This window comes from Streptopelia decaocto (genome assembly GCF_964273445.1).
Source record: "Streptopelia decaocto genome assembly, chromosome: 6".
NCBI lineage: Eukaryota > Metazoa > Chordata > Aves > Columbiformes > Columbidae > Streptopelia > Streptopelia decaocto.
This window is the reverse complement of record NC_138660.1, coordinates 28,262,951-28,286,449: the sequence shown is the minus strand read 5'-3', so window position 1 is coordinate 28,286,449 and position 23,499 is coordinate 28,262,951. Positions and strand designations below refer to the sequence as shown.

The 23,499-nt window shown below is 44.4% G+C and overlaps 2 protein-coding genes across 13 annotated transcripts in view; both read left to right on the top strand.

The window, feature by feature from the left end:
- HYCC2 (hyccin PI4KA lipid kinase complex subunit 2) overlaps positions 1 to 8,776 on the top strand; it is a 57,755-nt gene extending 48,979 nt beyond the window's left edge. For 6 of the 9 annotated variants that reach the window (XM_082056465.1, XM_082056458.1, XM_082056460.1 and 3 more), the window contains one exon: positions 1,082 to 4,445. In XM_082056465.1, coding sequence (XP_081912591.1) covers positions 1,082 to 1,686 — 605 coding nt within the window. In that variant the 3' untranslated portion in view covers positions 1,687 to 4,445. Of the gene's footprint in view, positions 1 to 1,081; positions 4,455 to 8,274 lie in introns of those variants that run through there. The other 3 variants (XR_014184439.1, XM_082056463.1, XM_082056464.1) reach the window with 3 other exon arrangements.
- Positions 8,777 to 9,006: 230 nt separating this feature from the next.
- On the top strand, positions 9,007 to 23,005 carry ORC2 (origin recognition complex subunit 2). 4 transcript variants are annotated; one of them, XM_082055025.1, is made up of 17 exons: positions 9,007 to 9,107; positions 9,179 to 9,285; positions 10,271 to 10,414; positions 10,706 to 10,792; positions 11,663 to 11,752; positions 12,484 to 12,515; positions 13,808 to 13,865; positions 14,453 to 14,634; positions 15,247 to 15,345; positions 16,322 to 16,431; positions 17,004 to 17,136; positions 17,528 to 17,624; positions 19,085 to 19,231; positions 19,807 to 19,978; positions 20,317 to 20,378; positions 21,119 to 21,237; positions 21,875 to 23,005. In XM_082055025.1, exons 2-17 carry the CDS (start codon positions 9,195 to 9,197, stop codon positions 21,959 to 21,961), a joined length of 1,710 nt encoding a protein of 569 aa, XP_081911151.1. In that variant the 5' UTR covers positions 9,007 to 9,107; positions 9,179 to 9,194; the 3' UTR covers positions 21,962 to 23,005. The 4 variants fall into 4 exon arrangements, with proteins under 4 accessions (XP_081911151.1, XP_081911153.1, XP_081911150.1 ...); XM_082055027.1 differs by lacking the exon at positions 10,271 to 10,414; XM_082055024.1 differs by having other exon boundaries at positions 9,015 to 9,285.
- Positions 23,006 to 23,499: the final 494 nt, after the last annotated feature.

The window sequence follows — 23,499 nt, the reverse complement described above, 5'->3', positions numbered from 1 at the left end:
TCGCAGCTTTTATAAAGAAAAGCAAATTCCTTATAGCCTGAATGTCTCATTTTTTGCTAACGTGGTTAAACTTTATGGCTTTTTCCCACTGAAATGAGATATATGGAGCAAAAATTCAAGCTCTGTTTTCTGTTTTGAAAATTGAATGCTGTTCGGTTTTCTATTGAAATAATATCTCTTCTTTTGAGCACTTGGATCTTAGAAAAAGGTCTGAAATAAGATCTAAAAAAAGAAAGAAGTATATTTGCGCAGCCCTAATCATATTATAGGCCCAAAACCAAGGATTTAAGAAGGAAGTTTGGGCTTTTTTTTTTCTTTTTTCTGAGACCGCCATTAAAAGAGAAATGCCTCCTCTCCAACATGAAGTGTTTCAGAGGTTCAGTTTCTCTTAATACAAGGGTGGGTTTTTTCCTCTGAAAAATCCATATGATGAGAGAAAAGCAAATATGGTGGAAGCCTCTGGATAGGGTTGCTGGCAATGCAGGGAGGATTGAGCTCTGGAGGAGAGAGAACTAGGAACGAGGTTCATCTCCAACAGCACATTGATGGAAGCGCCAGCTGTGCCCAAGAGCAGCCGTCTGCCTCTGGAGCCTTGCAAGGCCTGGCCTAAGAAACAGCCTAATCCTCAGCTTACCGAGCACTCCCCAGAGCTTCCTCTGGCTGGAAGAGATCCTGAATGTCCTTAGATCTTGCCTCAAAATAGGATAAAAATAATCTATTTTTTTAGCCACATGTAGGAAGAGCCACATCTGCAGACAGAACTAAAACAAGGTAACCAAATGGGGCCCAATTCTTCCTGTTTATAGACAAAGTTTGGGTGATATTCTGACTGTTAAAAGGAAAGGAAAGGCAAATCAAGCTCAGGGAGTACTTATTGTTAGATTCCTTTATTCTGCTAAATATGAGAGGAAGATTATTGGCTGAGAATCAGAAATTTTTGAGCAAGTGGAAACCAGGTGGATTAGTGAATGAGGTTTGTTTTGACTTTCCGTGCACATCTTTGTCTTCATGTAACTTGAAAGCTTGCCGTGTGTTCTGACTGATTTGGGCTCTTTTGGTCGTTTCTTTTTTTTCTTAATAGATGCCGAAGGTGTAAATGGAAAAGAGGAATCTGTGAACCTTAATGATGCTGATGAAGGCTTTTCATCAGGAGCTTCCCTCAGCAGCCAACCAGTTGGGACCAAACCTCAATCATGCGCATCCCAGAAGGGCAGCTTCAGGAAAACAGCAAGTGGGCGTTCTGCTAAGGACAAAGAAACCTCTTCTGCAGCAAAATCCAATGAGAGCCCTCGAGATTCAGTAGCTCGGAAGCAGTACATGCACCAATCCACCGACCTCGGGGCAGATATCATCGAGATGACACCTACGAAGAAACACCTCAGCCTGCCTGCTGGGCAGGTGGTGCCCAAAGCCAACAGTTTGAGCCTGATCAGGACTGCCAGTGCTTCCTCCAGTAAATCCTTTGACTATGTGAACGGCAGTCAAGCAGGCTCCAGTGTTGGAGCTGGTACAGAGGGTGTTACCAATCTGGCAGCTGGCAACACCAATCGTTTCTCGACCATCAGCCTACAGGAGGACCGACTAGGCCAAGCTGGGGAAGGTAAAGATCTCCTTCCCCCAGGAGCTCCCCTGACCAAGCAGTCTCGATCTCCAAGTTTCAATATGCAGCTGATATCCCAGGTGTAACTTTGACTCCCTTCCTTAGGATTCCCTCTTTCCCCTCAGTCCCCAGGCAAGTTCATCCTTAGGCTAAACAGGAACCGTCATCCCGCAGTGTGAAAATCCTGACTGTTGTGGTCTTGTTTGATTTGGTTTAGCTCTCATACTGTATTACTGAAACAGCAATAATTCCTCCCTCACCTTCATGCTCCCCCCACCTCGTACCCATGGTTGTGAAGCAGTATATAACGTACTGTATGCCTTTTTCCATGCCTTCCTTTCTCCTTGGGTGACGTGCAATCCATCGTAGGCTGATCAGTCCCATTTCAACACTGTGAGACTGGAGACACCGGCGGAAATGGTGAATGTGATCCCTATGAGCTGATGCTTTGGCTTTGTTAAGAAATAGAAACGGGTTTGTTTTCTCAGTCTACAGTACTGCAAAGACTACTGGATCATGACTTTTCTTTCTCAGAACCAGGAGTGCCTCAGAGATTCGAGTGTGACTTTGGACCTCTCTGAGTCTGTGCAATCAGTTCTGGGGAGGGGATTGTCATTGCTGCTCCTGGCTGCCTACAGCACTTTTTTCATTAAAATGAGGGGAGTTGTTTTCTTGCCTGCCCTCGGTCTCTCATCCCAGAAGCTTTTGATGTTCAGCAACTGAGACATGCGTATGAATGAGTTGTTTTCCCTCTGAGAGAGGATTCTCAGTAGATAATGTAGGTTACAATGCACTTCTAATGGCGTTGTAGCCATATGTGATGCCACACGTCTTCCCCTCCAGGACACAGGGTCATTCTGCTGATAGACTAACATAGAGACACCACCACGCTGTGGAAGCAGCTTGGTTTGTAAGCGGGACGGAAACACCGCTTTCCCAGGAATTAACGGCTAGCCCCGCTCTGGCTTTGTTGTTGTTCTTATGAGGTGCTGATCACTGAATTGAAAGGTGTGTTTGGGTCAAGAGTATTTTTCAGGCTGCTTTCTACGGTATCTTGGCTGTTGGACACCTCGGCCCCTCTCAGCTGCTTTCTCAATGACCCCAAATTCAGTTGTGGAGTCATTTGAAGGATCCCGCAGTCCCGACAGACCATACTCTTGGTGGCTGTCTTGGGGATAGAGATGATAGTTTGATAGAGATAGTATTTTGCTAGAAACACTGAAGCTTCAACCATTTGTGCAAAGGGGTACTGACAGTCCTGTTTTCCCAGAAGGATCACACTTCATTGCCTTGATATGTATAATCCATTGAGGGTTTTTTAACTCTTTATTTTAGTGGATTGGCCCTGCTCTAGAGAGTTTGGAGCTCATGCCATAGAGCCAAGCCTTGAATGTATATCCCGTGTGTGTGGGCACTGGCTGGTACCTACGCTCGAGAACACGGCTTGGAAGCACCTTTCTGCTCACATGGGAGAGCGGTGGCCGCTCTCCCTCCGTCTCTCTCTTTTGGGGTTGCTAGAGAGAAAAGGGGAAAGTTCACCCCCTATATGTAAGTCATGGACGATATCATGGAAGTTTACAAGTTGTAAACCCACAGGAAAGAGTTATGGTCTTTACATGGGCATTCTGGTTTCACTGTCACTGTGAAGAACAAATGTGAGCAGATAGAAATAGCAGACGGCCTTTGGATTATAGTCTTGGAAATTCAGGACACTGGCATTGCTGGTACTTGGTGGTCGTTGTGGTTTTTTTCTTTTGAATCTCTTGATTTCAAATAGAGCTTTTTTTTTCAAATCTACATTCAAATTCATCTAAATATTTGAAGGGTTTTTTGTGGTTTGACTTCGGTAGTGTAGTCTTCATATCTTCCATTCGTGAAGTGAATTAAACACATCTGGACTGATGCAGAAATTCAGTTAAGGAGTAAATAGAATCATCGTGGCAAAGAAAACCTTACGGTTTCTAAATTGGAGTTAATCTTGAAGGACCACCAGTCACACACAGATGGAACTAAGGTAAAGCTGGGATTAAGCTACAAGGCATTTTCTATAAAAATGTCAAAAGCTGTGTATGGTTAAATTCTATTTTATAAAGTTTTGCTAGTGGATACAGTGGGTAGATTGTGGCTGAATGTACAAACTTTATAGTTTGTAGAGAGCATCATGAAGGAAATTCTATTAAATAGCCATCGCTAGAAGCTGAAAAGGACCAAATAATTTGCTTTTGGGAAAGAAAAGATCAGGAGTGTCAGCCAACTTTTTAAGAATGACTTTATTTTAGTGTTTTAAAAAGTTGAGTTGTTCGTTAGCAAGGTTCCCTACTCCCTACATTTGCCATTATCAGCATTCCTCCAGAAATTTTAGGACACTTAAATTGGCATCAGGCCAAATTTTACAACTTAAATATATATATATGTGTGTGTGTGTGGGGTCCACACAAACTGTTTCAGGAAAGTGAGGCAAGTCAGTGACTTCAGATAGGGAATTCACATGTATGTGCATGAGTTGGAATTGGTTAAAACTTCAGTCGAACTATCTTTTAAGATATTTTTACGGTTCTCATTTTGATGATGTGCCTTTTGTTACTGTGTCATCCGCTGTGTTTTGGTTTGTTCTTGTGTATATATACCTACCCCATATCAGGCTTTAGAGTTCCAATTTATGCCTGTGAAAAGAACGTGCACTGATGCGGTACATCTATAACTCCTTCAAATCGCCCTTTTTGTGCAACGTTTCAGTTGTTGGGAGCTTGTTTTGTCGTTTTTCAGATGAGTGCTGTTCAACATCTGCTTCACAACGTGATTCACCACCAATACCTCCAAACCAGCTGTGATAACGGGCTCAGTGCAGCTCCAGGTACTGCAGCAGAAACAAAATCAAAAGTGTCTGGGATGTGGATTGAGGGGCATTAGCTGCTGGCTTTCTGATTCTATGCGCTGAGTATTAAAGAAAGTACAAAACATACTGAAATTTTCCGACACCTGTAGCAAATGTTTAGACGTGCATCTCTTGATCCTGAATTCACTCTGCTGGGTCTGGTTTTGGAACATTTGGTACTTGACGTGAGGCACTAGATTTAGATTTCTGCAGCGTTTCAGTGCGACTGCAGCGCTGGAAAAGAAGGTCAAGAAGCAGAACGCTGCGATTTTCCCTGTGTATGTGCACACGCATGCCTGTAATCCTTAGGCAAGGAAGTGTGGGTACTATGTTTTGATGTATATACACATGTAAGTAGGGATAAATGAGTTATTCCTTGACACAGTTTTTACCACGTCACAATATGCTGCCATTTTGCAACTCATTCTTGTAGGGCTTTATAATTTTAAGAAAAGATGAAATGTTTGGAGTGCTTAAACTCTAGCTTGATGATTCTTTTCAGGGGTTTATTGTGAGCGGCTTTTGGGTTGAACAATCAGCTGTTTTCTCATCCTGCAGGCAGCGAAGTGATGAAGTAAAAATACCTGTTAAAATGAATGTCACAAGCCGACAGTTTAAATTGCTGTGTTATCCTTTCAGTTTTCATTTGGAGACTTTGTGTGTCACTGTCCATTTAAAATGTGCGTTTCTTTGAACCCCCTTTCCAATGTGAATTTGGATCAGTTTTTTAACAGCAAACTTCATTCTGTGATGCTGAACATCACGTTGCAGCCAGTAAGCATTAGATCTGGTATTTGTAGTTTGCAAGTGTGTTGGTCTTAAATTCATAATTTCCAACATACTCCTGCTAGCTTTAACATAATTACAATGATCTGTTTGAACATCTAAATAGTGAGAAAAAAAAGTTGTTTTCTGACAAAGTATTTATTTGCACTACTTATGAATACTGGAGTTTACTGGGACAGGGTTTTTCTCACCATGTGAGGTTTACTTGTGCGTGGGTAGGTACATACATTTGTCACATGTTGACAATCAATTGCCTCAACTGTGTGTATACTGTATGTAAATATGAACATATTTTTGAAGATGAAGGGGGAAACCTGCATCTTAATGGTGACAAAGCTACTCTGTAGTAAGGTGACCCCAACTCTCCCCCTTTTTGTCTCCAGACACTATGTGGTTTGTTTTACTTCTTTAATGAAGATTCTTAGTGTTCTTGGAAAATTTTAGCTCCAGGGAAATTTTCCTCAATATTTAATGTATAACATGTTCAGAGAATTCTATTTTCAAAAAAAAACCCTAATTTTGGAATAGATAATTCTATGCTATGGCTGTATTTTAACCTGGCGGTTTAAACTCGTCCTATTTTATCCTGACCCAATGGGTAGCTCTTTCAAGCTTTCAGCATTTTAGCTTCGCTCACAAACTAGACATTTTCGTTTGTCTTGGCTTACAAATCTAAATTAATTTGAAGACTGAGAAGCAAGAATACCTTTTTGAGTAAAATCACCAAAATGCAGCAGTACAGACTGGGTACCGTACTCACCGTCCTGGAGGAGGCGTGGGAAACGGAATGGGACGTGTTTGGATGAAATGTACGTACTGCACACAAAACAAAAAGATGTTTCTGACGTTAGTAAATCTAATCATCTCATCCTTAAATTCTGCAATTCTCTCCTTGCCAAAGATATCGCTACCTTGGCACGTTTCCTATACCATTAAAGCCGTTAGCTGGGTCTCATTTGTAACAACCGTTTACATCAGAGGAATAGTTTGCATCAGAAGAGTAAACGTGCCCCTTTGGAAATTTATTTAAATTTCTTGTTTAGGATAATTACAGGACTAAAGTTGCAAAATATTACTCTTCCATGGTAAGCAACAAAGCCAGATCCTCTGTACTTGCATTGCATTCTTGGTTTATATCAAGATGTTCAATATTTTATGTTTTCTTCAGTATTTTAAATGCTCTTCTAGCACATGAGCCTTAATCTCTCCTGATTGTTTCTTAGTTTGTTCTCTCACTGGCGCTCCTTGGCTGTGGAAATCTTTTGTGCGGGTGATCCCGGGTAGCAGCTTGCGACCCGGGTGTTGTGTTAGTGAGTCCGTGTATCAGTCTGTCAAAACGTGCGCGTTGTGACCAGCGAAGAGCCAGAAGCTCCCCTGGCTGGGGATGGACACCTGGGAGCAGCTGGGCTTGGTACAGCGTGGGTTTGGCGAGACTGATGCAGGTGAGGATTCCCACGCAGTCGTCGTGAAATTTGTTGCAAGAGATAATAGATGGTGGAACAAGATTTTGGAAGAGGACAGCCGGCCGTTTCAGATCAGCTCGCCTGCTGAGCTTGGCGAGTGCCAAGGGCTGTGATGTTAGGAGATCAGAAGCAAGCCGGACAAGTCCAAGGGTACATTACAGCTTCCAGAAATTGATTTAGTAAAATTCTGTCCCGCGTTATTTGTCTGTATTTGCGATTGAAGGAAAAAAATCACCATTTTTGCTTCCATTCTTTTATTTCTTTTTCTCTACGCCACCCTCCTCCCCTGTGTGTCTTTTTTTTTTTTCCTGTGTTCATAAGATTTTACCAAAGGGACCAAATTAATTAAAAATGGGTCCATAGATTATCCTTCCCATCTGAGGGATGACTGAGCTGTTCTTCTGAGGAGCTGTTGGTGGGAACAGATGTATAGTACAACTCTGTGTCTGTACAGTAAAACCTTGCCCTGCCTTTTAGCTTGTGCATGATGAGCAAAGCGATGAGATCAAGTTTTATTAACCAGTTCCTTGGTTGTGAGCTCCCAGTGCTTCACAGTCGGTGAGATGTCAGCAATTTAGCGTGGAGTATCTTTGCATTGTGATAGAACTCTTTAAAACAATTTGAATTTAGACTTTTGGAGAGATGATTAATCAAGTCATGAAAACGTGGTATAGAATTCACGCAGGTTTTTGGTTTTGGAGGGTAAAAAGGAGATTTCTGTTGAGGAGTGTCTCTGGTAAAGCGACGCTGGTGCTTTGTCCTGGAAACTTCCTTACATACCGGTAGTGGATCCTGCGTGCTGGAGTCCTCCTGCTCCCCAGAACTGACCACAAAGAGAAAAAATAGTGTGAGTGAAGCAACCTTTACCTTTCCTAGAACACAGAGGACGTGGGAGCAACACAAGTACTGGCTCCTGGCACTGTTCTTTCTCTTGGGCAGTTATTCTTGTTGTGCTAGACTTTCATGTTATTAGTTTAAGAAAAATGCAAGTAGTGAAAACTTTGTGGCTTATGAGTGTACAGTAGATGTCAGTTACCAATCACTCAGGATAAACCGACTTGTCGCAGTATTAATAGATTCCTAGTGCTGGGGTGTCTGTGTTTTGTGTGCCCGTGTTCAATGGTTCCTTTGAAACAAGACTTCTTACTGTTTTTTTGCAGATAGTGAACGCTTTCGGGTGGTTATTACTAGCTGGTTATTTATGGAAAAATACCATAGAATTAAATACAATTGACTCATTTAACATTTTTTTCCATATCGAAGATTCCAGGAAAAAGCTAATAAAGATTTTTAATAATTAAATCAGATTCTCTTAATACATTTTAGATTTACTGTGGTAGCTTTTATTTGCTATAAAAGAAACCAACAACTAAATCGAGGTACCCCATGCTGCGTTTTTAAAATTTGTAATTCCTGTACTTCACAATGAATCTTTTGATCTGTTTTTGTCGTCGTAAGAAACACAGGATATACCGTCAATTTTACTAGCAAAAAGAAACATCCTGCAAAGGTTAAAAAGATTATTTTCTTACTTTTTTCTGTCACACCAGGTTTGTTTCTCTGATTCGAGGTTTCTGAGGATTTTTACTGCTTTAGCGTTATCTAATCTTGTGAACAGAGTGGGTTGGTGGTGGCAGCCCCTGTTCACCGGGACGGCCCCGTGGTCACCATTCGGTACTGGTGAAGGACTAAACAAGTGGGTTTTGATAACCGTGACCTCTGCTGTACGATGTCCTTTAAGCTGGGACCAGGGGAATAAAAATATCTTCCTTGTTAGACCTGAAGATGGCAAGTATTGCAGATCATTATTGGTGCATGTAAGCCATTATCCTAACTGTCTTACTGAGCTGGTTAATGCTGTTGACTGTTGTTGAAATGTGAAATGTAGTTACTATTGACTTTGTAAATACCTGCCAGAGATGAAATATAATTATTTTAAATCATTGTAAATAGAGATGTATAAAACTTGACACAATCTGCAATGCAGAAAAAAAATTATATATATATATATAAAAATATATAAAGATGTTAAATAAATATTGTGCTGTTTCTGAACAGAAATGAATACTTTCTGCTTTGGCTTTTATTATTTGGTTGAAGCGGTGAGGGGGGCCTGGCCCGCACGCTTCCGTCACGGTGGCTTCGCGTCTCCATAGCAACGCCGCGTTCCCGCCCCTGGGTTCCCGCCCTGCTGGCAGCGGAAGTCCCGCCCTCTCGCCGCTCCCGCCGGCGGGAGGTGAGACGGGAAAGCAGGTCGCGGATTGGCCGGGACGCACGTCAGTCAGGCGCGGCGGTGCCCCCCCCGGTGGCTGTGAGGGAGGGCGGCGGTGGAGCCGCTGGTTCTCCGGCCGGTGGGGCCGCCTCCGCCTCCTGCTGCGCCGCAGAGGAGGAGGCAGGAGCCCGAGGGTCGGGTCCGCTGGAGCGCGGCGAGGCGGAGGGCGGTTCTGAGGGGCACCCGGCGGCGCTCGCCATGAGCCAGGCGGGGTGGAGGGAGCGCGGCGCGCTGGAGGTGAAGTTCGTGCCCGACGAGGAGGTCCTGAAGCACATCGCTGAGGACTCAGGTACGGCCGGCCCAGGGCGGCGCCCGCGGAGCGGGCCGGGCAGCGCGGCGCCCCCGGGCAGGGAGCCTTCTCCGGGCGGCTGAGGCCTTGGCCGGGCCTGCGGTGTCAGTGCTGGGCTCCCCAGGTTAAGGACGAGGCGTCACTGGAGAGAGTCCAGCGGAGGGACACAGAGATGCTGAGGGGTCTGGAGCATCTTTCTGATCAGGAGAGACTGGGAGAGCTGGGGCTGTTCAGCCAGAGAGGAGCTGAGGGGGATCTGATCAGTGGGATCAATGTCTCAGGGTGGGTGTCAGAGGACGGACCAGACTCTGTTCAGTGGTGCCCACCGCCAGGGTGAGGGGCAGCGGGCACAGACTGAAACACAGGAGGGTCCATCTGAACACGAGGAGAAACTTCTTCGCTGGGACGTGCCAGAGCCTGGCCCAGGCTGCCCAGAGCGGCTGTGGAGTCTCCTTCTCTGAGACATTCAAACCCGCCTGGTTTATGGGTACAGACTGGAACAGGAGGTTCCGCTTAAATATGAGAAGAAACTTGTTCCTGGTGAGGGTGGCAGAGCCTGGCCCAGGCTGCCCAGGGGGTTGTGGAGTCTCCTTCTCTGCAGACATTCCAACCCGCCTGGACCGACCTTGTGTGATCTGCTCTGGTGACCCTGTGGGTGCAGGGCTGAGGCTGGGGGATCTCCCTGCAACCCCAAACACACTGTGCTTCTGTGATTTCTCCCAAACCCTGGAAGCTGGTGCGTGCAGACACAGGGATCTTGTCCTCAGGGACTGCAGGAACCAGCTTGTGTGGTAAAGAACAGACTGATGGCTGCAGGGTCAGCTGAGCACCAGCGCACAGCCAGCTGTTCTTTTAGCAGGACAGCTTTTCAACTTTGTTTAGTGATTTACCCAACAGGAACCTGGTCTCTAAATGGGGTAGCTGCATACTACTGCAGTAGAAACGACAAAATAGCAAGAGGTTAAAGCTCTTATTGCAATGCTAGGTATTAAAGTATGGAAAGATAAGACTCAGCTGACAGTCACTTTGAAGACATTTGCGAAGAAGCTTGAGGATATTTCCGACGATGGAGCTCAGGAAATCCTGGAGGAGAAGAACTATGTTGCTGCACTTGGAATATGTGCCCAAGGTATTAGTGGGGAAAACCTAACACAGCTAGGGCTTCAGGAGATTTGTGGATTGTCAAGGTTGTACAATGTTGATGAAATTGCTTTTGAGGGTTGACCAGCTCTAGCTGCGTTTGTGGTAACAGGTAGACAAGAGGATAATGATTCTAGGATTTTATTATGATGTTTATTTCCTAACACCTGCAATATAAAGAGTCCTTTGAGTCAAGTAGTAAATGCTGCATGCCATCCTCCTTGGGTTGGAATTACACCAGTGTTTTTTAAATAGCTACAAGTAACATTTCTTTCCACAGGTTCAATGGGAAATGGGTCAAGTGTAAGTGGTGGTGAAGTTTATTCATTCCAGACTCCCAAACGCTCCAGCAAAATGGTAGAGCTGGGTATGTTTTCCACTTTCATTCTTGCTCTGGCTATGGTCTTTTCTTGAGTGCTCTGTTAATGTGATTTGTCACTTCTGTTTATTCGAAAGATATATTTTCAGTAGTTTTTATCTGGCTCTGAATCAGTCTTCCTCAGAAACAAAAGCACACGGCTAGGAGAAAGCAAAGGTGTGGTAGGGATAAGAAATACAGATAATAAATAAATAAACACATAAGAAAAAGTAGAACTTGCTTAATTCTGAGAGAAAGTTTGTGTGTAAGTGCCAAAGAATGGCAGGGGTTTTATTTGTGCAATTTCTGAGGATCTGAGAATAATTCATTACATAGCAAAGAGTCAAAAAGGCAGTATTGGCTTAGTGTGTCGGGACGTTTCTCCTGCTCAAAGGGTCTGGGTGTTTTGCTAGGTGAACTGTGGGCTCGGGAGAAGCAAACAGAAGTGGCAGTTCTGGTTCAAATAAGATAATTGAGTCCTGTTGTCGCTACATTTCCTCTTGCTTGAAGAGTCTTTGTGTGCCCAGCACCTTCTGAACTTCATTGGTTTTTAGGACTAAGTGAGCAAGACCAAACATTGCTCTGATTCGAAGATGTGTGGTCTCCCAGGGAGCAAAGCATGCTCTGCCATTGCCTCAGCTATACTCAAAAATTGAATTAACTGAGGAGCTTGGCCTTTGAAAATGTTTGTTAAGGATTATATTCACTACTAGGCTTAGAAAAAAAAAAAAAATTGAAGGATCTGATACGCTACGCTTCCTGAAATAATGAGGAGATTAATAGAGAGTTTCAGGTGTCTGGCTCCATGGCTGACTAGCCAGAGCTGGCAGTTTTGTACCTAACATGTGAAACTTCTTCCCTTCTCCCTGTTTCCCGCAGCCTCTGAATTAGCGCAGACACCAGGACAGATTGCTGCAGCTGGTCACTCTGAGTGCCCTGAGAAGACAGCCAAAACCCCGCAAAGCAGCAGTAAGTCCTGTCCTGCCTTGGGGATCTGCAGCTGAGGGAATGGGGGTTCTGTTTCTGTCTGGATGCCGCAGCGCCAGCTTCTGTCACGCTCGAGTATTCCCGTCAGCTCACCGTTGTGGATGGAACAGCTTGGTTTGCGTGGCCTCTGGTTCACCTGGGTGTCAGCTCAGGTGAAAACAGGAACTTCTCCCTCCTCTGTTGCTGAGGCACTTCATGATTTCCTCTGTGTTCAACAGAAATGCTTGCGCTAGAGAGAGATATGGGCTGAGCGGATGTGCTGAGCACCAAATGGGTAGCATTGTGTGGCTGTTCATGTGTAAATTCATACTTTATTATACAACATTCAAGCACCCAGTGCTGTAGGGAGAAATACAGGTGGGAGAAGTCAGTGCAGGTCAGCACTGGCAAGCACATTATGTCGTGCCCAGGAATGCAGTTGATGTGCTCAGGGAGAGGACATGACCTTGTTTTCCAGCCTCTTCCCTTCTGCTGATGGTGTCCCAAAGCTGTGCGCAGAATTAAAAGCTGTGTTCTGTGCTAATAATGTTGACTGTGTTCTCTCTTTGCCTGTGAGGAACTAAAGGCTCCCGTCATAGGGTTAACCACCCATGGAGCTGATATTTTGGTGCAGTGTACCTCTGAGTAGCGAATGCCTGTTTTTCTAATGGACCATCTTGTGTCACTCTTGAAAATATGCAGTGCTCTGAACAATGTTGTTTCTTGCTTTGCAGAACGTCCAAGTTCAAACAAAGCGCAGCAGAGGGTGAGTGATCACTCTACTTTGCTTGGGGTTTGGTGGTGGTTTGTTTTGTAGGGTTTTTGTTCTTGTTTCTTGTTGTCTTTTTTTCACTTTAAAAACTTGAACTGGCCAATTGCTACAGCTGTAGAAAGGAAGGACCTTGAAAAGCCTTGTCCACAGTACAGATGTCTCTCCTAATCCAGCTGGGCAGGAGTAACTCAAGTAAGAACCGGAGCTGCCATTAATCAGGACCATGGGATTTAGAGTCAGTGGGCAAACAGTGGGTTTGATGGCTGAATTAGCACGAGTGGAGACTATTTCCTTGCATCACACAAATGAGGATATTAGACAGTTCCTTAATACACTATGGATCTCACAGCTTTCCAGTTTCTCATCCAAGGAAGAAACAGCCTAATTGTAAGGAGTGCTGTTAGAACAGGAATTCAAGAATTGTCGTGCTGTTCAGTTTCTTACTGTAGTGTTGGTTTATAGAAACTAAATGTGATAATGGGAGGGCGGGTGTAAATTGACATAATCTTTTGTGATGCTGCAGGGAGATACAGCCCAGGACTGCCAGTTTTGGTTATAAAGAGAGTGCTGTGAAACAGCTGGCTTTCTAAAATGATGTACTGTCATACTAGGAATTTATGCACGGCTTTTCTGGTGTAAGATTCCAGGATGCAATATGCCTGTAAGAGATGCTGGTTTAGGTTGCCATGTTCGCTCCTCAGTTATTTCATGTCCACTTTGGCAGGATTAACAAAAGCGTTTCCTAAGTACTCTAAACTTAATCTGGTGTCTGAAGTCAGGCGTGCGCTTTGCACACAGGTAAGGAAGACACGCCTCTGCAATTTGATGAGCCCAGGCCGCTTGGGTTCCCTTTGCTGTACTTCTTCTGGGTTTAGTATTCAGAGGGGTCTTGTGTCATTCTGGCAGCAGTTTTCATAGTGGACTTCCCAATGGCATGGAGTGGGCAGTATGACATGGAAGGTGACTGCCTGCCAGTCCATCATGGCTTCACTTTGACTCTTCCTGAGGGGCCAGGATTGGCATCTTGGTTGGAGATTTCACACTTTTCTACCTCCATCTCAGGACAGGAGTTGAAAGAATTAAGCCCCTTTTGGAACCTGATCCTGCACCCCTCTAGCTCTGAATGGCAAAAAAGAACTCTCCATACTTACTGCCTCTGTTCTCCACATTTCTTCTGGGCTGAAACAGCTTGGAAATGTAACCTCATTCTACTCTTTGCTTGGCAGAGGGCTGTTTTGAGGAAGTATATGTTTCTTCTAATGCATGTTTTCTCTTTGCTGTTGCAGAGTAAAAAGAAAGAATTTGTGTCTACCACCCCTTACAGACTCCGGAAGAGGCTGGCAGGTAAAGCTGAACCTTTGCAGTCCGCCCCCACAGTGAGACACAGTGTTCAGAGGAGAGGTTCTCCTGGGGGGCTTCTGCCCATAGTGGCAGCCTGGCTGAAGCAACCCTGCCAAGCGTAGCAATGTCTTTAAAGCAGTCCGGGTAGACCTTTCCCTACGATGGATTGATACTTAGGAAAAGGCTGAAAGGGTTAGAAGCACCAAGTTCAGTACCATGATCAAAAGAGACAAAACTCTCAGTACTCTAACCTATGCTGGCGCTTATGTCTGGCACAATTGCTTGAACCAAGTCATAAAAATGAGAAATAGGGAATTCCGTTGTCCATTCTTTAGTGACTTTTTATGGTAGGATTATGTTTCTTAGTTGGTGTCAAGGAGCAATCTTTACTAAACAAGAATTTGTGAGCCTGGAACTGGGAAAGAAACAGCAATGTACGTTAAGCATTGATTTTACTGTTCTGTGAAATACATTTAGGAATCATATGGTTGAAAAACATCTAGAGTCTGTATGTGAGAGAGCAAGATGGTGCCAGATGTGTTCTGTGTAAGAAGTCATTGCTAGCTTTTAACCTTAAATTTATCCTCTAGCTCCAGATCCTGATTTAGAAAGTGAGAGTGAATATTCTGCTTCCTGCTCAGAGGAGGATGAAGACGACCAGAAAGAAGGCAGCACTGGTTTATCAGGTCAAAAGACCCCAGCAAAAACTAAGGCTGCGTCTGTGTCTCCTCCCAGAAACACGCTAGCCAAGAAAGTTAAGGAGGACAAGATGGTGAGTGTGCAGAAAAAGACACCCCTGATATTTAGTGGATATTTAGTGACAACAAGCTGTCAGTGACCACACCAAACTGTGGGGAAGAACTCCCGGGCTGGTTTCAAATCAGGCGAGCTGGCTTGGCTTGCTGCACATGTGAGCAATTCCCGTGCGACGGGCAGCGTGTGGGCCAGTCTGGTCAGTGCCTTCAGCAGCTCCGGAGGGAGAGGGCCTGGGATGTCCATGGAGAAGGAGATCTGGTACTGAGAAAGGATGAAGAAATTGAGCCCTGTAGCACCAAAAAAAGCACAGGTAACTTCCTGGCTTTGTGTTCAGCTTCGTGGTTTGATTTTCTTCCAGCACAAGGGTTCCCCGTGCCCCTTAGAGCTGTTGCTGTGTTCTGCCGTCTCAGAACCCTTTTTTCTGTCTCTCTTTTCAGGAAATGACCATCTGACTAGGTTAGCTTTGGCAGAACGCTTCTGTAGAAGCCAGTTTTGCAAATATCTTCTGGCATTTTATTCATCCTTGCTCTATGTCTCATATAGGCCAACGTCAGATGTGTTTGTGGGTGCAAAGAGAAAGGGGTAACTTGATAGCAGGAGTGTTGCTGACCTTGCTGTCTGTTTTTAGAGCAACCTGGTGCAGGAATACTTTGAAGCACACAGCAGTTCCAAAGTGCTCACTTCAGACCGAACGCTCCAGAAGTTGCAGAAAAGAAGACTGAACCAGGTATGTTTCATAGCGAATCACACAACTCCTGCAGTTTTTGATTTCTCTGATGAAGATTTCCTTGGAGCTCTTGTGCCTAGGGCTGCTTTTTGCACCCATCTGTATTTTTAAAAGATGGCGTGTATGCCGGTTGTCTGGAATTGCTACCCAGAGAAACATCTGGATTCTTAACAAGTTCTTTCGGAAGAGCTCTGGAAGGACGTCCAGGCTGGCAGTATCAATCTGCTGCTGGCTCCAAAGCAGCTGACGGCCTGGCAGTCTGTCTCGCAGTGCTGTGTTTGTCTGGTTCATTGCAGCTGTCTTGGTGTTCTTTCCAGAGTAAACTGTCTTCTACTGCAAGGGAGTGGAAAGCAAAGCTGTTAAAACTGGAGTGAAAGGGAGATTTTATGTCATTTGGCATGCTACTGTGCTGTTTAAACATCAACATCCCAGCGTATTTTTAAAGCTGAATTAATAATTTCATTCTTGATGCTTTTGAAATACTACTTTTTCTACGTTTATCTGTCAGCTGCACATTATTTCCTTTCTGCTGTATTTCTTTTGTAAGCGATGTTTATGAGCGTTCTCCTGCAGTGACAAAGGCCTGGGGCAGTGCTAAGCACGTGGATGCTCGTGCGAGCAGGAGTGGGACACTGGTGTCTCCCTGCCGCCGGGGGGGATCTCAGCGTGGCCGTTATTTCAGCAGTGGTTCTCCTATACTCAGCAGGAAGAGAGAAAACAGCGCCGTATCGGTTCGAGTCCTAGTCTGGCTGCCAGCTCCCATAATAAGGTTCCTTATTCTCTGCTTTGTTTTCTCCAGCAGCAAAACTGTTCTTAGAGGGGTCTTCAGCAAAAAAACACCAATTGAGTGCACCAGCGGTGAAAACTGCTCTGCTCCCTAGCTAGAGAGCACACTAGAGGGGTATTTGTAAAGACTCCAGATATGTCTTGGTTTTTTCTAAGCTCTGAGTGGCATCTTATCTCTTTCTTGACACAGCAAACACTGCATGACCTTTTGAAAAAAGCTCCCCTTGCCTATGCTGCTGAAATTAAAGAGCTAAACCAGCAACATGAATCCCTGTTTTCCAAGTGGATGCTGCATTTACAGTAAGTATCCAATGAGAATCACCAAAGAAGCCCAGTAAACAGGCACTGCCAGTAAACTTACCCTCATGTCAACAATATCCCGTGGATGAGTTAAGGAGCGACTTTTTTTTCTTTGCTTGATTGCTTAAATTTAGAATGTGGTCCTGTTGCAAACGTTAGCAGTATACATTTTATCTTTCTGGTCAAGATGATGCTTTTCCTGCTTCTCAAAAATAAAGCAAGCTTTGTGATGCCCTGCCATGTTCTCTTGATGCTTTCCTGCCTCTTTCTCCGTGGAACAATTAAGATAAGAAAGAGATATGAGAATAGTTTAATTTTGCTTTTTTTTTCTTGTAATTGCTGTGATCCATGGTGAACATTAGATATAATCACTGGTGAGGGGGTGAACGTGAATGCTAGTTACTCTTTGTTGTCTGAAGTTGCAGTTCTAGTCTTGTTCTTGGCCAATACCATTTTCTTCCCATAGATGTTTTGCTAAATTTGTGGGCCTCCAGCCTGCTAAAGCACTTATTTTACTAGGATGCACATGCCACATTTCAGATTCCTGAGTGTATTTACTGACTTTTCTGCAGCTGGGGTTTCAACATTGTGCTTTATGGACTGGGCTCAAAGCGTGATTTGTTGGAGAAGTTTCGTACCTCTGTGCTCCAGGATTCCGTTCACCTTGTGGTCAATGGATACTTCCCCAGCATCACTGTGAGATCTGTAAGTGTGCGAAAAGCTCGTGGGTTTATCTAATCATCCTGTGTTGCAATTACCTCTAAAGTCTTTCCATGTAAAATATTAAGGAAGGCTGCTGCATCCTATAGCAGGAGACTCGTGAATGAAGAGCAGCTCCTATCTCTCTTTTAAGAGTTTAAAGAAAGAATTGCAGTAATTCCCATCATTAATAGATACTTATCAGTATAAAACCTTATTTTATGTCACTATTTTGAAAAGCGGTAGAAATTTTTTGATTATGTTGGCTGTTCTGGGGATTTGACGGTAAAAATCAGGTTACCTCCCTCGTGATAATGAAGGGCTCAGTTTCAGATGTTCTGTGCTGGGTCCCTCTGTGCCCGAGCCCTTCGGAAGGAACTGCTGTTTTCTTTTCCAGATTCTCAACTCCATCACAGAGGAGGTACTGGACCATACAGGGACCTTCCACAGCCCCCTTGACCATCTTGAATTCATCATTAAAAGGTTTAAAGAAGGTAAAATGACTAACTTTATACATAAAAATGTTAGAGTCCACTTACTGTTAGGAGAGCCTGGACGTTTTCTCTCCTCATAGTTTTCATATGGGCGTTTATAGGTTATTAGTTTATTGTAGCTTGTAATTATGCCACATATATGAAAACATGTACGCACCAGGAATATATGTGTACGTGATCCGGGGCTGTTACTTCAGTCAGTGTTTCCTGGTGGAAGACAGGATAGGGAAACTCGAGGGAGGATGGTCCTTAGTGACTGCTTGAGGACCAGATGTCACCCTCCCTGAAATCAACAGAACAAAGGACTCACAAACGATTTGGAGTGACAATTGCTGACACATATCAAGTCCTTTGAGCTTCTCTGGAAAATCATGGCCCGAGAGTCTTTCTGTAAATTTCAGTATAGGCTTAAATGCATATGGTTTAGTGGAATATTAATTTAAATATATGAAAATACTGACATTAAAATGAAATAAAGGACAGCAGTGTCAAACAAGCAGGTTAGAATTGGATTCAAATGCAAATGAAGCAGGTATTGCCACGTGGAACGCTTGCTGAATTCTTTTTGAATGTCTGTTTTACTGCTTGTGTATGCATACACAAATTGCTGTGGAATCTTAATTGTGCTTGGTATTGGTGTTTACATTCTGTTTTCCATCTCATTACCTTGTGAGTATTTCTGGTGAGACTAAGTGAAAAAGACTGATTAATGGCAGTACCCACCTGAATCTACATCTCCTGTAGTGCGCTACAGCTGATCGGACGGGGAGTCTGAGGAACCTTTGGTTTCCATCGGCAGCCAAGTATGTATTCATTTGCACAAAAACTGGCTGCTGTTCTGGAATTGTTTCTGGACTGGGGAAAGAGCTGTTCCTAGGGATAAGAACAGCAGCAACGAGCTCACTGGAAATTTTAACGTCTACCGTTTGCATTATCCAAGCTATGTCTTTGGAACTTCCTTTGAGCACTCGGTGGGAAAGATTTCCAATTGTTAGTATGCCTTGGTTCCAACACTGGATAGAAAATGCCTTTTTCATTGTGCAAGGTGGAGTTTAAGGATCCTAGTCATGTAATTCAAAAGCAGCTTAGATTTGCATCCTGAAAACACATTTGGATGACCTTGAATCACATGACTAAAAGTCTAAGCTCATAGGGCAGTTCCTGGAAAAGCCGTGAGCAAGTGGGAAGTGGATTATAAAGAGGAAAGCTTAAACTGCAAAAAGAACTGTAGCTGTGGTGCGAACTGCGGTACAGTGAATTGAGAAAAACCCTTTCAGGTGCTCAGAAACACCAAGGTGGGATAGAGCTCGAAGGAAGCCATACAAGGAAACTGATTTGATATTGGACGGATGAATATGGAGCCTGTGGGAGAGACTTGTCCTGGGCTGCGCTGGGAATGGGAAACCACTTTGTGTGCCGTTTCTTTGATTGGGTATCTGCTGTTTTTCCTGACCTTGCAGATTCATCTTTAGAACTCTATGTCCTCATTCATAACCTGGACAGCCAGATGTTGAGAGGAGAAAGAAGTCAGCAGATCCTCGCACAGTTATCTTCTCTGCCTAACGTTTACCTCATTGCCTCTATCGACCACATCAATGCTCCTCTCAGTGAGTCCCTTGGGGCCTGGTGTAGCAAAGAGAGAAGCCACATTCTACTTTGGGGCCGCTGAGCGTGTTTGATAAGCTCACATGTTACTGTCCATGTGCAAAATCGATCTGGTGACGCATGTATGGTGGTAGCAGCTGGAAGCCCAGACTGGGACCCTGGCTGCATCGCACCAAATCTGTATTAAGATACTGAGAACTACCAGTCGGTGATCGTAATATACAAATAGACTCCAAGCTTCTGGCGCCCTTTGATTTAGGGACTTACTGAAATAAAGATTGGATGTTATGTCTGTCATTGCATCTAAACAATTTCATCAGCCAGAAATTCTTTGCGCACCGCTGAGTCTGGGAGGGTTTACAGCATATCTGTGAAGCCAGTATGAAAAAGGGATGTGCGCAAACGTTTTATTGTGGAGAATTTGGTTTACTTGTACTGCATGTACTGTAAATTTCACAACATACATTGTTCCGTCAAATACTACGGTAGAACTAAGTACGTTTTAGTATTACTTCTTTAACGCCATAGGAAAGCTGAATTCCCAGTTCTGTCTGCTCTTTATTTTCTCTCTGTCTAGTGTGGGATCAGGCAAAGCTAAGCCTCTACAACTGGCTTTGGTATGAAACAACCACGTTTAGTCCTTATGCGGAAGAAACGTCTTACGAGAACTCGCTCTTAGTACAACAATCTGGATCTTTGGCTTTGAGCTCCCTGACGCACGTCCTGCGCAGTCTCACTCTCAACGCCAGGTGAGGCACTGTCGTACTTCTTAGCAGCGCTCGCTGAGGATCCAGGCCTTACTAGTTTATTCTGGTCTTCACCCAGCAGGAGTCAATCCCTGTTTTCTGACAACAATGTTCAAGATGAAGGTGGTAGGACTTGGCTTCCAACTGATTGCTTACTTTAAATGAACAGCATTTGGATAGCAAGCTTTGTCCAGTGGCGAGATTCATGCACAAAGTCTTTGGTTGTGAGGGAGAAGTCAGTTAATGTTTTCTAATGGTGGGTGTTTGGGGTTTGTGGGTTGTTGTGTTGGTTTTTGTGCTTTGGTTTGTTTTTTCTATTTTTGCCCTCTCCTTCCACATAGGGGAATATTCAGACTGCTTGCTCGTTACCAGCTGGAGCACAAGGACAACCCATCTTATCCAGGTATGCACCCACTTTTTCCTCACCTGTTTGCCGTGTTGCCATTACCAGTTTAGTCCCAGTGGCGCTGGCTTTTGGTGCGCAGGTGACACCCCCAGCAAGAGCAGCGCTGTTGCTGCTGGCTCAGCCAGACTCGCGGTGCAGACTGTCTGTCTAGTGGTACCGTGTCTGACTGACAGGAGGTCAATCGACTGGCTGGTTCTGATGGACCTCCTCTTATTGTCACCTGCTTTGATCTTTAGACAGGAGTGAGACCATTGGTGGTGGGCTGTGGAGTTAAAAATTTAAAATAAAGGAAGAATATGAATTTGCATAACTGACTCTTAAAGGGCCAGGGCAAGACAGGAGATTGTGTTCCTGTGCTGCTCCTGTCTACGCGAATCCTGGCGTGTCCTTGCTTTCTAGGATACACGTGCAATATTCTGTCAGCTGTCTCTAACAGGTGCTGCAGGGGATATAAATAACATAGTGAAGATAAAGACTAACCATGTTGGGAAGTGCATTTAAAGTACTGTTAAAATCCCATGAGGCAAACAGGGTGACTGGACTGTTCATTCAGCTGCCTTCCATTAGTTGCTGAAGAATTAGCTTGGCTGTGTACTTGAAAGAAGTGATGATGTTGCTGTAGCCACTATGGTCTAAGCCAAAGCAAGATTTGTAGGCGGAGATAACATGTTAGACCTGGAAAAAATCAGACAATCTTACCACTTCAGTTTCTTGTTCTCACCTTTTTCTGGCTGCAGGGCTGTCTTTCCAAGACTTCTACCAGCAGTGTCGGGAGGCTTTCCTCGTCAACAGCGACCTGACACTCCGGGCACAGCTGACAGAATTCAGGGACCACAAGCTCATCCGGACCAAGCGGGTGAGTTGGGAGAAGAAGATAACTCTGGGTATTCAGCCACCTGAAACCAAAAAATAGGCTTACTTGCTCCTGAGTGTCCCCAAGACACTGCTCTGCAGCTTACAGTGATGCTGTAGGGTTTGAAGCCCCTAGGAACGAGCAGAGGGCTGAAATTCTACAGCTCTGTCCATGCCTCCAATTTGTCAATGCCCTTTGCGCGGACAGAGGGCTGTAAAAATGCAGTGTGCTTTGGTTACTCAGCAACCTACAGGCCTTTTCTTCCTGAAGATCTTGAGAAGCACCGGAGTCAGGAGCCTGGCTGTCTGCTTCCAACAGTTCCCTGCGTTTGCACGAGGGAGAAACGCCGGCCAGTCCCAGTAATGAGGCAGTGAAGCAGCACTAAGTATGGGAACGCAGTGTTGAGGAGCTGTGTCCTGTCAGACTGGCACAGACTGCCAGAAGATTTCTCACACACTGCCTTTTCTCAGTATTTGTGCATTTCCAGTGTTGTTCTAGTGAAGGATTCCTGCTTTTTGGCAATGTTGTCCTCCAGGACGCTGTCCAGCTCTCATCCAGACAGTGTCACAATGTTATCGAGTAGCTTGTGTTGCCCTGTGTGCTGGCTTTAACAGAAATGTGTATGCGTGTCTGTTCTCAGGGAGGTGATGGTGTGGAATACTTATTAATTCCTGTAGATGACAGTACCTTGACCGACTTCTTGGAGAAAGAGGATGAAGATGTGTGATGCCTCTGTGTTCTCAGAGCGTCTATGGCAACTGCTCCCAAGGGATGCTGGAGAGGGTCCTGCCTGTGTTCGGATCTCTCTCCCTCCAACCCCAAGGCTGCTGGACTACTTATTGAAATGTCATAATTGTCACGAATGATGATTGTTGTTCAACTACTTCAGGTAGTTTGGAATGATGACTTCTATAAGGAAGGCATCTCTTGCTCTGTAGGATTTGCCTGTGTTGTCTCTTTGCTCAGATGATGCCTTCTCCCTATCTATGCAGCCAGCCTTACAGCCAGAAAAATGAACTTGGGAAGATTGTGCTTTCTGCTCTCTACCTCACCAGACACGAGGGTTTGAGTGGAGCCGTTTTCTTGGGAAGTGCAAGCCAGAGCTTCAGTTTGCACTACTGGTGCAACGTCTCTCACCTGAGTGCTTTCCAGTGCTCCTTTCCCAGTTATGAAAGGCTGGCCAATATTTATAATGCGAAGGGACCTGCCTGGACTGCATGAGAAAGGAGAATACTAGTGGGTTTGGGACGCTGTGGGTAACTTATTGAATTCTGGCAATAGAACTGAAAGGCTTGTCTGAAACCCAAATCCTTTTATGAGAAGATTTAGATAATCAAAATTATGATGGATTCAAGTCATTTCTTCTTGGTGGGGGTGAGAGGATCCAGTGTCTTTCATCTACTTTCCGAGTTGAAATCCAGGAATACGAATAGGCTGTGAAGTTTCTCTGTTTATTTTTTAAAAGCTTGATTGTGTATATGTATTTTTTACATCAGGAGCATCCACTGATCCTGGAGGAGGCCTTAAATGCCACTGACAAGCTCTCCCATTTTGTTAAGCCCTTAGAGAGGTTGGGAGGCCGCTGAACTTTGACAGCTTGCTTTTCGTCACTTTTTTTCTCAGGTATGTGGGAGTAAGACCTACAGTTCCATCAATTGTAGTCTGCCAGCCAGACTTCAGGGACTCTGTACGTCTCATATTTGGTAGCTGTGTTACAGCTTAATGTTGTAATAGTTCAAATCAATCAAATAAAGTACTTTATTAATTTTCATTAGCTTGTCTCGTCTTCCACTATCTTTTTTTGTGTTATAGGAAGACAGAGATCCTTCTGGCACATGCCAGGAGGACTCCCCACCTTCTTCCCCCAGAACACTTGCCAATGAACATTCTCTTTTCGTGGCACTTGCATTTTACAGGCTGCAATTCCAGAACTGTCCAAACGCATCAGATCCTGCCTGTCACTACTTAGGCTGCTGTCAGAACCCCTAGAACTGGGCTCTAAGTATTGTGCCTTACCCAGGTTCTGTAAGTTAGGTGTAGAGTTCAAGAACTCTGCTGCTTGAACGAAGAGATGTTGTTGGAGAAACTTTACCGTCTTATAGCTTTAAATTGTCTTATAACTAAGCAGCAACCACATCCTGTTTTGTAGTCCTTTGACTCTCTGCAGCTCCTGTGAAACTCAAGATTTAATTTATATTCAATGGAAGACACCACCTAGTGCGTTACGAATTTGCAAGTTTCAATGTTGTTTAAATATTCTTCTGG